At 41.4% G+C, this 13447-nt stretch overlaps 1 protein-coding gene across 2 annotated transcripts in view; it reads right to left on the bottom strand.

Moving 5' to 3' along the window:
* Positions 1–2945: 2945 nt before the first annotated feature.
* LOC123507353 overlaps positions 2946–13447 on the bottom strand; it is a 146852-nt gene continuing 136350 nt past the window's right edge. For both annotated transcript variants that reach the window (XM_045260136.1, XM_045260137.1), the window contains one exon: positions 2946–3731. In XM_045260136.1, the coding sequence (XP_045116071.1) occupies positions 3590–3731 (142 nt within the window). In that variant the 3' untranslated portion in view covers positions 2946–3589. The remainder of the gene's footprint in view (positions 3732–13447) is intronic.

The raw sequence follows: 13447 nt of genomic DNA, 5'->3' as shown, positions 1-13447 counted from the left end.
ACGATTATGTGCACCGGGACATACCTTAGACTGCTTAGGCTGAGCTAAGTCTAACGACTCCGCAGAGCCGCAGTGCCGTTTGGTCATGCTCTTCAAAAGCTTAGGCGATGCAGGAAGCAAATATATATCCACTACATGGGTTAGTTTGTTCAAGTCCGTATTATTCTCTTCGCTTCTTGCAGGTGATTCAACTGAGTCATCGGACAAAAGAGCAAACCTATTGGCCAAGTCAACAGGACAACCCGCCCCAACAGATAACGATAAAATTTGTGCTTTAAAATGATAAAATTGATGAAAACAAGCTAGTATAGAGAATCCAACATAATATTAACGAAAACGTGGTATTTTAGTAGTTTTTAGCTTTTTTCCACCAAAACACATAAATTATATCAAAACACATTATTTAAAGAACTGAAATATGTCAAAAATGGGTTATTTTGATGTATTCCAGCGTTTTATGCAACAAAACTCAGAATTGCAGGCAAAACACACTATTTGTTTAGAGAACAAAAATATGTCAAAAAGGTGTTGTTTTAGTGTATTTAAGCGTTTTATGCACCAAAACTAAGAAATGCAGGCATTTGTCTATGGAACTCAAAAATGTCAAAAATGGGTTATTTTTGTGTATTTCAGCGTTTTATGCAACAAAACTCAGAATTGCAGTCAAAACACACTATTTGTCTAAGAAACAGAAATATATCAAAAAGGGGTTATTTTGGTGTATTTAAGCGTGTTATGCACCAAAACTATGAAATGCAGGCAAAATACGCTATTTGTGTAAGGAACTGAAATATGTAAAAAGTGGATTATTTTGGTGTATTCCAGGGTTTTATGCACCAAAGTGAGAAATGCAGGCAAAACGCTATATTTGATAAAACGTCTTAATTATTTGTTTTAAAATGTTTAATGAAAGTCGATGGAAAATTTTGCTCATTCATTCATCATTTTACATTGTTTTCCTTAAAAACGATAAAATTGATGAAACGAAGCTAGTATAGAGAAACCAAAGTAAAATTAACAAAAACGTGTTATTTAGTAGTTTTCAGCTATTTTGCACTAAAACACAGAAATGCTACTAAAGCACACTCTTTGTTTAAGGAACTGAAATATGTAAAAAAAAAGGGTTATTTTGTAGTATTCCAGCGTTTTATGCAGCAAAATTCTGAAATGTAGGCAAACACACACTATTTGTCTAAGTAACTGAGATGTCTATAATGACTTATTTTGTTGTATTCCAACGTTTTATGCAACAATACTGAGAATTGCAGGGAAAACATACTGTTTGTGAAAGGAACTAAAATATGTCAAAAAAATGTTATATTGGTGTAATAAAGCGTTTTATGCAAAAAAAAAAAAAACAGAAATGCAGGGAAAACATACTATTTGTCTAAGGAACTGAAATATGTTAAATGTGGGTTATTTTGGTGCATTCCAGCGTTTTATGCACCAAATTCAGAAATGCAGAAAAAAACAATATATTTGACAAGCGTCATGATTGAAAATTTTGCTCATTCGTCATTTTACATTATTTTGCTTCAAGACGATAAAATTGATGAAATCAAGCTAATATAGAAAACCAAAGTGAAATTAACAATATGGTGTTATTTTTAGTAGTTTTCTACTTTTCTTGCACTAAAACAAAGAAATGCAGGCAAATCACACTTTTTTGTCTAAGGAACTGAAGTATGTAAAAAATGGGTTATTTTGGTGTATTCCAGCGTTTTATGCATCAAAAACTATGAAATGCAGGCAACACACTATTTGTATAAGGAACTGAAATATGTCAAAAAATGGGTTATTTTGGTGTATTTCAGCGTTTTATGCAACAAAAATAAGAATTGCAGGCAAAACACACTATAAGTCTAAGTAACAGAAATATATAAAAAAGGGGTTATTTTGGTGTATTTAAGCGTTTTATGCAACAAAACTTAGAATTGCAAGCAAAACACACTATTTGTGTAGGGAACTGATATATGTGAAAAAGATGTAATTGTGGTGTAATTCAGCGTTTTATGTACCAAAATTCAGAAATGCACGCTATTTTGTCTAGGGAACTGAAATATGTCAAAAGTGGGTTATTTTGGTGTATTCCAGCGTTTTATGCACCAAACTTAGAAATGCAGGCAAAACACTATATTTTATAAAACGTCTTGATTGAAAATTTTGCTCTTTCGTCATTTTACATAATTTTGTTTCAAAACGATAAAATTGATGAAAACAAGCTAATATAGAGAAACCAAAGTGAAATTAACAATATGGTGTTATTCTAGTAGTTTTCAGCTTTTTATGCCCCAAAACACAAAAATGCAGGTAAATCACACTATTTGTCTAAGGAACTTAAATATTTTAAAAAATGGGTAATTTTGGTGTATTCCATCGTTTTATGCATCAAAACTATGAAATGCAGTCAAAACACACTATTTGTCTAGGGAACTTAAATATGTAAAAAATGGTTATTTTGATGTATTTTAGCGTTTTATGCACCAAAACTATGTAATGCAGGCAAAACACACTATTTGTCTAAAGAACTTAAATACTCGTATGTCAAAAGTTGGTTATTTTGGTGAATTCCAGCGTTTTATGCACCAAAGTCAGAAATGCAGGCAAAACACTATATTCAAAGTAAGACTATAGGCAAGAAATACATGTCAAATATTGAGCTACTCTCTATGTATTTTTTTTTTATTTCTTTATAAAAAAAATGTACGGATTATCTCCATATCAGTTATTTTGACATCCAAAAATTATCTTCAAATTATAATAAATGGCAATTCTTAAATCTTTTTTTTTTTTTGGTAGTATAGTGGTAAGTGCAACTCAAAGATACACAATTAGGATATAATAATTTATTTTTATTATATTCTAGAAATACATCAAAGATATACACACAATTAATTGGAACAACTATACAACAACAAAACCCTGTTTTCTGAAAATTAGGAAAATGCTAGGCATATTCAGATCAATTGTAATTTTATTCATTTATAATTTTATCATAAATTAATCAATTGTATTGTCATTCTTTCTTATATATGGATCCCACAGATTAAATTTTTTTTTTTATTATATACCATTTGTTATTCAGGGAGAAAATTATATGTACTCTTTATTTATTATTTAGCAATGCATATCAAATATAAATCCCGTATTCTTTATAAAGAACGCTAATATACCATAATCATTATTAAAATCAATAAGGCAGAAATTTAACTTTGTTATTTTATTCTATAATAAACTAAATACAAAAGATATAAGCAAAATTTAATAGCAATATGACCAAAACAAACGAAATCAACAGAAAAAAAAACTAATGGTAAAATCAACTGCTCTATTATAAACATGAGTAGACTTCTCTGGATCAGACCAAAAAGTCAGACTAAGTTTCTTGATGCTATTCTCAATTAAAGAATATTGAGCTAATACAACCACTATGGTAAGTATGCTAGCCACGAAATAAATCCATGCTTTTTTTTAGGACAATCGTGAATAAACAGCATAAGAGAGAGATCAAGATTTACAAAATCGTTGTTATTTCATGCAGTGTCATCGATCTGGTGGATCAAGCCAAGTCGCTAAAAGATGTTATTCCTTACATGTCAGAAAAGACTTTATTGGAGAACATGGATGCAGGCAGGGTGAGGTTTCTCACTAGGTGATTGAAGTGAGCAGGGAGGAGGTACAGGCGGCCAGGCGTCACGTTACACAGGTTTTGCTCTATTTGGTTCTCCAGTCTGGAAAATTATTTTTTCGTGTCAAGGTTAAGTAGAAAATTAATAAGAATTGGAACTATATTTCCGTTAGAATTTGGGTCAATCTATATTTTGTGTGTCATATTGCCAGATGTGCTGCTCCTCAAATTACCCAAATACTATATATATATATATATATATATATATATATATATATATATATATATATATATATATATATATATATATATATATATATATATATATATATATATATATATATATATATATATATATATATATATATATATATATATATATATATATATATATATATATATATATATATATATATATACAAAGATTTATGCACGAGTGATACTAGCCAAGGGCAACAAATCACAAGAAAAAAGCCCACTTGATGAGCATGTTCCCTAAAATATTTGTAAAGAATTAGCCATATGGGGAGAAAGGTATTGATAGATGGATGTATTAATTTTAAAACAGGCACCGCAACATCCAAGGTCATATGGCGCCGCTTCATTAATTTTAAATGTCAGAATAGTTAAAAACTAACTAAAACAGTTAAAAACAAGGCAGTAGCTAAAAACTAAAAAAGAAAATAAGACTCAATAAAACATTAAAATATATATAATAAAATCATAATAAAATTCAGAGCTTTGGGAGAAGGCTTCTCCCAAAAACCTAAAAACGGCATGGCCCTGGGCCACACACTCTGGTCCAAGGACCTTAGAGATATAATAGACACCGCTATCTCTACCGCGACAGCGGTAAAGGTAGCGGTGTCGTAACTCTATCAAACTAGGGCACTCTACCAACAAGTGCCGCACGATGAGCGGCACCAAGCAGTCATCACAGTAAGGTTGAGGGTCCCTGGTCAGTAGGTACCTTTGTGTAAGGTACGTGTGACCTATACGCAGTCGCGTCAATAAAGTCTGTGCACTGCGATCCCGAATATGGGTGTATTTCCAGTGAGGGATAGAGGAAGTAGTGATCTTCCCCATTTTCGAGGTTGCGACCCTCGTTAGCCATCTTCTCTGCCAAATTGCTGCAACTGCCTCACGAATTAGAGGAAATACGTCTCGAAACGGAACAGGGGAAGGAGATGGAGCGCGACTTGCTGCCTCTTTAGCGAGGGGGTCTGCGAGTTCATTCCCTGGAACACCAACGTGAATAGGGACCCAACAGAACCCAACACGATATCCTCTTCTAGTGAGTAGATAGAGCCACTCCAGGGCTGATAAAACCAATGGGCGAAGGGAAATAAAAAGAAGAGAGCAGTAAGAGCACTGCGAGAGTCACACATAATTGTAAAATACGAAACCGGAAGAGTAAAAATTATCTGTAGAGCTAGGAATATGGCTGAGAGCTCCGCAGTAAAAACGGATGCCACTGAAGAAAGACTGCCAGACCGATAAAAAGAGGGATAAACCACACTAAAGCCGACGACTGCGTCGGATTTGGAGCCTTCAATAAAAACAGGGACATCATCAGAATAGAAAGAAAAATGTTCTAAAAACCGTGTGTGGAACAAAGTTAGTAGAAAATTCTTCTTGCCATCTATGGCAGGAGGGCATATTGAGACAAACGGCAGCTGCCAATAACCAACTCGAGGTAGCCGGAAAGAGTAAACAGGATGGGATCAATAGACAATTCCATCAAAATGTTTCTCACTCGAAGGCCAAAAGGTTCAGGTAGACTCGGTCGAGTGACATAAACCTGCGAACGCGAGTCCCACAATATTGACAGACAGGGGAAAAAATCAGGAAGACGGTGGGTGCGAAACCAACACCGGAGCATCGAAGACTGGCGCCGGTGGTCGAGCGGCCAGAAACCAGCATCCACTAGTAGGCTAGGTATTGGAAATGTCTGAAATGCACCCGTACCCAAGCGGACCCCTGCATGATGCACGGAGTCAAGCGTGCGTAGTCGTGCACCTGTTGCAGAGGAGTAGATATCACAACCGTATTCCAGATTTGGAAGGATTAGTGTATGGTGAAGCAGCAGCAAAGTGTTCCTGTCCGCACCCCAAGAGGTGTGACTTAAAACCCTAAGAAGGGATAATGCCTGCCGACAAGACGCCCTAAGAGAACGGAAATGGGGATCGATGGATGGATTTTATATAAGGCGCCGTAACGGCTAAGGTAATTTGGCGCCGCCGACAAAAATTTATAAAATAATTAAAAGCAGTTATAAACAATAGAATTAAAGATTGCTAAAAAACTATATATAAAAAAAAAAAAACTGAAACTATATAAAACATTAAAATACATAAATAAGATTATAAAATTCACAAATAAGGGAGAAGGCCAGCCTCTCCCAAAAAAACGAATACATCATGGCCAAGGGCCAGACACGCGGTAGAAGTAGCAATGTCGTAACTCGATCAAACTAGGGCACTCTACCAACAGGTGCCGCACGGTGAGCGGCACCAAGCAGTCATCACAATAAGGTTGAGGGTCCCTGGTCAGGTGGAACCTCTGCGTAAGGTACGTCTGACCTATACGCAGTCGCGCCAATAAAGTCCTACGATCCCGGACATAGGGTGTATGTCCAGTGAGGGATAGAGGAAGTATTGATCTCTCCCATTTTCGAGGTTCTGACCCCCGTTAGCCATCTCCTCTGCCAAATTGCTGCAACTACCTCACGAATTAGAGGAAATACATCTCGAAACAGAACAGGAGCAGGAGATGGAGCGCGACTTGCTGAATCTATAGCGAGGCGGTCTGCGTGTTCATTCCCTGGAACACCAACGTGACTAGGGACCTAACAGAAACCCAAATCTCGTTTGGTAAGAAGATATAGCCACTCCAGCGCTGATAAAACAAAAGGATTAAAGGAGACAGTGCAAGAGAGAGCAGTAAGAGCACTGCGACAGTCACTAAAAATTGTAAAAGACGAAATAGGAGGAGTAAAAGTTATCTGTAGGGCTAGGACTATGGCAGACAGTTCCGCAGTAAAAGCGGACGCCACTGAAGGAAGGCTGCCACACCAACAAAACTAAACCCAACGCCTGCGTCGGATTTGGAATCATCAGTATAAACGGGGATATCATCAGAATGGATAAAAAAGTGTTCTAAATATCGTGTGTGGGACAGAGCTGGCAGAAAATTCTTCTTGCCATCCATGGCGTAAGAGCCGGAAAGAGTAGACAGGAGTAGGATCGATAGATAAGTCCGCCATAAGATTTGCCACTCGAAGGCCAAAAGGGTTAGGTAGACTCGGTCGAATGATCATACGACTGCGAACGAAAGTCCTGCAATATTGACAGACAAGGACAGAATCGGGAAGACGGTGGGTGCGAAACCAACATCGCAGCATCGAGGACTGGCGCCGGAGGTCGAGCGGCCAGAAACCAGCACGCACTAGAAGGCTAGGTATTGGAGATGTTCGAAATGCACCCGTATCCAAGCTGAGCCCAGCATGATGCACGGGGTCAAGCGTGCGTAGTCGTCCATTCGTTGCGGATGAGTAGATCTGACAGCCGTATTCCAGTTTGGGAAGTATAAGTGTACGTTGAATCAGCAGCAACGTGTCCCTGTCCGTCCCCCAAGAGGTGTGACTTAAAACCCAAAAAAGGGATAATGCCTGCCGACAAGATGCCTTAAGAGAACGGAAATGGGGAACCCAGGTGAGACGGTTGTCAAATAAAAGGCCAAGATATCGAGTCGCCTCGATTATGAAAAAAATGCATGGACACGGAATTTGAGGAGGGAAAACGAAAATCAATTATGTTGGCCGAACTGGACACCCTATTGATTGCCAGTTGGAGGTTTCGCTCATTCAGTGACATCCTAGCAGCACCAAAAGAAATACATAAATCATCAACATATAAGGAGCTGTGAATGCCATCTGGTAGAGTATCTATAACACCATTTATGGCGACAGCAAATAAAGTAACACTAAGAATAATTCCCTGTGGGACACCATCATCTAAAGCACTAGCCTCCGAGAGAACATTTCCAACCCGAACCCGTAAAAGACGTCTGGATAAAAACTACTGGATAAAAATAGGAAGGTGGCCACGGAGACCAAAATTAAACAGGCAACGTAAAATCTCATGACACCAAGCGGTGTCATAGGCCTTCTCCAGGTAAAAAAATACAGTAACCTGGTGGTGGTGCTTAGCAAAGGCTTCACAAATAGAAGACTAGAGGGATAAAAGAGCATCAGTAGTAGACCTCATCTTTCGGAAGCCATACTGTACCGATGACAAGTACTTCCCCCTCTCCAAGTACCACATGAGTTTTACATTTACCATCTTTTCTAACACTTTACAAATAGAAGACGTCAAAGATATAGGACGGTAATTCGTAGCCTGGAGATGATCTTTCCCAGGTTTCGGAAATGGGAGAACCACTGCCACAGCCCAAGAAGATGGAAAGTCACCGGTATGCCAAATCATATAATATACATTTGATAAAAAGTTACAAGCCCGGTCAGACATGTGACGCAAAAAGGCATAAGGAATGTTGTGTAGACCAGGAGAAGAGTCATGACACTGGGACAAAACAGTCCGCAACTCGGAGGCAAATAAGGGCACTCTACCAACAGGTACCGCACAGTGAGCGGCACCAAGCAGTCATCACAATAAGGTTAAGGGTCCCTGGTCAGGAGGACCTCTGCGTAAGGTACGTGTGACCTATACGCCGTCGCCACAAAAAAGTCTGTGCCCTAAGATCCCGGACATGGGGTGTATGTCAAGTGAGGGATAGAGGAAGTAGTGATATCTCCCATTTTCGATGTTGTGACCCCCGTTTGCCATCTTCTCTGCCAAATTGCTGGAACTGCCTCACGAATTAGAGGAAAGACATCTCGAAACGGAACAGGGGAAGGAGATGGAGCGCGACTTGCTGCCTCTTTAGCTAGCCGGTCTGCGTGTTCATTCACTGGAACCCCTACGTGACCAGGGACCCAACAGAACCCAACACGATATCCTCAATTGGTAAGAAGATATAGCCACTCCAGGGCTGATAAAACCAAAGGGTGAAGGGAAATAAAAGAAGAGAAAGCAGTAAGAGCACTGCGAAAGTCACTAAAATTTATAAAACACAAAACCAGGAGAGTAAAAATAATCTGTAAAGCTAGGGCTATGGCAGACAACTCCGCAGTAAAGACGGAGGCTACTGAAGGAAAGCTGCCAGACCGATAAAAAGAGGGGAAAACCACACTAAACCCAACGCCTGCGTCGGATTTGGAACCATCAGTAAAAACGGGGATGTCATCATAATCGATAAAAAGGTGTTCTAAAAGCAGAAAATTCTTCTTGCCATCCATGGCAGGAAGGCATATTGAAACAACCGGAAGCTACCAAGAACCAACTCGTGGAAGCCGGAAAGAGTAGACAGGTGTGGGGTCGATGGACAAATCCAACATGAGGTTTGCCACTCAAAGGCCAAAAGGTTTAGGTAGACTTGGTCGAGTGACATACGCCTGCGAAAGCGAGTCCCGCAGCATTGACAGACAAGGGACAGAATCGGGAAGACGGTGGGTGCGAAACCAACACCGGAGCATCGAAGACTGGCGCCGGAGGTCGAGCGGCCAAAAACCAGCATCCACTAGAAGGTAGGTATTGGAGATGTCCGAAATGCACCTGTAGCCAAGCGGTCCCCCAGCTTGATGCATAGGCTTAAGCGTGCGTAGTCGTGCATCCGTTGCGGATGAGTAGATCTCACAGCCGTAATCCAGCTTGGGAAGTATGAGTGTGCGGTGAAGCAGCAGCAACTTGTCCCTGTCCACACTCCAAGAGGTGTGACTTAAAACCCGAAGAAGGGATAATGCCTGCCGACAACACGCCTTAAGAGAACGGAAATGGGGAACCCAGTTGAGACGGTTGTCAAATAAAAGATATAGAGTCGCCTCCACGCATGAGAGGCGTCTATTGGCGAGGTATAAATCATGGTCTGGATTGACACCACGGTTGCGACAAAAATGTATGGCTACGGTCTTGGAGGTGGAGAACCGAAAACCGTTCACGTTGGCCTAACTGGACACCCTATTGATCGCCAGCTGGAGCTTGCGCTCAATCAGTGACATCCTAGAAGCAGCAAAAGAGATGCACAAGTCGTCCACATATAAGGAGCTGTGAACGCTAAGCTGTGTCGTAGGCCTTCTCCAGGTAAAAAAATACAGTAACCTGGTTGCGGTGATTAGCGAAGGCCTCACAAATCCGTAGTAGACCTCATCTTTCGGAAGCCGTACTGTACCGATGACAAGTACTTCCCCCTCTCTTAGTACCGCATGAGTCTTACATTTACCATCTTTTCGAAGACTTTACAAATACAAGACGTCAAAGATATTAGATGGTAATTCGTAGCCTGGAGATGATCTTTCATAGGCTTCGGAAATGGGATAACCACTGCCACAGCCAAAGAAGATGGAAAGTCACCGGTATGCCAAATCATATTATATACATTTAATAAAAAGATAAAAGCCCGGTCAGACATGTGACGCAAAAAGGCATAAATAATGTCGTCTGGACCAGGAGAAGAGTCATGACACTGGGACAAAGAAGTCTGCAACTCGGTGGCAGAAAAGAGGATATTATAGGACTCCCCTCCAGAAGAAGAAAAATTTATGCCGAGAGATTCAATTCTCTGGCGGTAAAGTGAGCCCGGGGCTGCAGGATCCTTGCGGAAAATATTGGCAAAGTGCTCCGCGAAGAGGTCGGCGATAGTATTAGGGTCTGCCACCGTTCACCCTGCAAATAACAAAACCGGTGGGGGGGAAGCAGAATACTTCCAAGCAATTCGGCGGACTTTGGTAAAGACATCCGTAAGAAGGGTGCGGGCATAAATGGAAGATACGTAAGCTTTCCAAGAGGCTCTTTGTGCCTCTTTCAAAACGCGGCGGGACCGAGCTCGGCAGCGCCGAAAAGCTTCCAGGCACTGCGGGTCCCCACGATGTCGCCGGAGACAAGAGAAGGCTGCCCGTTTTTCTTTCACAACTCTAGTGCATGCTGCGTTCCAACAAGGAACGGGACGCTTAGTAAAGCGACCGGACGTCCAAGCAATTGTCTGAAGTGATGCTGACCGTATAAAATCAGTAAAATAATTAACAGCCTCAGCACGAGTAGAAAAGTCAGCCAACGGACGGATAAAAGAGCTGAGGTCTGTGAATCAAGGCCAATCTGCCTTCTCTAAAACCCAGCGTGATGGGCTGGGACTGTGGCTCAGAGTTCACAGATTCCAATAAAATCGGAAAGTGGTCACTACCGTGTAAATCAGGTAGGACCCGCCAATTAAAATCAAGGAAAGAATTAAAACTAGAGATATAAAATATATCAACAGCTGTAAAAGTCCCAGTAGGACTGTGGAAATGTGTAACATCCCCAGAATTTAAAACCTTTAATCCTTCATCCTCAATAAAAGACCCGATTAAAACCTTACGAGGATTACTAGCACCTTCATCCCACAATAGGTGACGGCCATTAAAATCTCCCAATAAAAGGAAAGGCGGAGTCAGCTGACGCGCCAAGCCGTCAAGCTCACCCGTGGAGACAGGAACCCGAGGATGGAGATATAAACTGCAAATAGTGTAGGATCGTCCCATAAAAACCTCAACAGCAACCACCTGAAGAGGATAGTTGAGTTCCATGGGGACAATAGTAATGTCTTGACAGACTAGGATAGCTGTGCTACCGTGGTGGCTCTGGTCAGGAAAAGGAGTGCTAAAAAAGGCACGATAGCCAGGAGGACTAGAATAAGTACTATCACCTACCATAGTCTCTTGTAGAGCTACACAGGCAGGAGAGAACTCTGACAATAAAGCTCGGAGTTCTCCTCACGAGGCGCGAAGGCCTCTACAGTTCCACTGTAGAAGCTTGAAGATGATTATCTAGGTGCAGTGGACGGGTGTGCCTTTTGAAGGGGCTGCCCGTGACTCTCCTGACTAGAAATAATTAACCAACGAGTAGACACCGGGAGTTGAGATGTCGTTGGACCGCAGCCTTTTGGCCTACCGGTGAGTGATGCGAACCATCATCACTCCTACTGGTCATTGGAGGACGAAGGTCAGGCTGGACTGCACTTTTTGACACAGCAGGTCCACGAGGGTTGTTGTGACAATATCATCGAACGTCTCCATGTAAAAACCGTCTTCATCACAAGAAGCCCGATCTGAGACAGAGGGTGTCGCAGGAGGCTGAACAGAAACTACTGGAGCTACCCTAGTAGAGTGGTCTCTGGAGGACTAACGATTATGTGCACCGGGAGAAACCTTAGACTGCTTAGGTTGAGCTAAAACCAACGACTCTGCAGAGCCGCGGTGGCGTTTGGCACCGCAAAGGCCTAGGCGATACATGAGGCAAATGGACATCCACTACATGGGTTTGTTTGGTCAAGTTTGTATTATTCTCGTCGCTTCTTGCAGGTGACTCAACTGAGTCGTCGGACAAAAGGGCAAACCTATTGGCCAAATGAACAGGACCACCCGCCCCACTAGAGCGAGAGGTATAATGAGTTGTCGTCTTCGGACCGGCAGACTCAGCTGAAGAGCGAGCGGTCAATGAAGCAAAGGATGTCGCACCAGTACCGTCCTTCTGGCGGTACAGTAGTTCGCGGTGGGCGCTACCTACTCTGAAAAACTGTGTTAGCAAGCTGTAAAATGTCCTGCTCCAGGCGATACCTGGGGCATTGTCTGGAATGTACCTGGTGAGCATCACGGCAATGGAAAGAGCAAGCAGCAGCATTGCAATACTCTTCAGAGTGTGAATCTAGTGCAGAGCAATTACCATATCGAAGAGTTTCCTTACAGGAGCTTTTGCCGTGACCGTACGAAAAACATGAGAAACACTGAAGAGGGCGAGGAGGAGGAGGAGGATTTGGTGTTAGGCGCCGCAACAGCATAGGTCATATGGCGCCGCATGAAACTATTTAATTAAAACCAAAAGGGTATAAAACAAATCGTAAAATAACTAAAACAAGTAAGAACGATAAAAATAATGGTAATTAAAAACAAAGAGCTACAATAAAATACATAAAACATTAAAATACATATAATAAAATTAAATAAAAGTCACAGCTTTGGGAGAAGGCCAGCTTCTCCCAAAAATCTAAAAACGTCATGGCCTTGGGCCAGACACCCTGGTCCAAGGACCTTTGAGATATAATACACACCGCTATCTCTACCGCGACAGCGGTAGAGGTAGCGGTGTCGTAACTCTATCAAACTAGGGCACTCTACCAAAACGTGCCGCACGGTAAGCGGCACCAGGCAGTCATCACAGTAAGGTTGAGGGTCCCTGGTCAACAAGTCCCTCTGTGTAAGGTACGTGTGACCTATACGAAGTCGCACCAATAAAGTATGTAAACGTCTATCTCGAACATGGGTGTATGTCCAGTGAGAGATAGAGGAAATAGTGATCTCTCCCATTTTCGAGGTTGCGACCCCTGTTAGACATCTCCTCTGCCAAATTGCTGCAACTGCCTCACGAATTAGAGGAAAGACATTTCGAAACGGAACAGACGCAGGAGATGGAGTGCGACTTGCTGCCTCTTTAGCGAAGCGATGTGCGTGTTCATTCCCTGGAACACCAACGTGACCAGGGACCCAACAGAACCCAACACGATATCCTCGTTGTGTAAAAAAGGTATAGCCACTCCAAGGCTGATAAAACCAAAGGGTTAAAGGATATAGTACAAGAGAGAGAAGTAAGAGAACTGCGACAGTCACTAAAAATTGTAAAAGACGAAACCGGTAGAGTAAAAATTATTTGTAAAGTTACGACTATGGCAGAC

This window comes from Portunus trituberculatus, chromosome 22 (genome assembly GCF_017591435.1).
Source record: "Portunus trituberculatus isolate SZX2019 chromosome 22, ASM1759143v1, whole genome shotgun sequence".
Taxonomy (NCBI): Eukaryota; Metazoa; Arthropoda; class Malacostraca; order Decapoda; family Portunidae; genus Portunus; species Portunus trituberculatus.
Note: the sequence above shows the minus strand (reverse complement) of the source record. Positions and strands in the feature narration are given on the sequence as shown.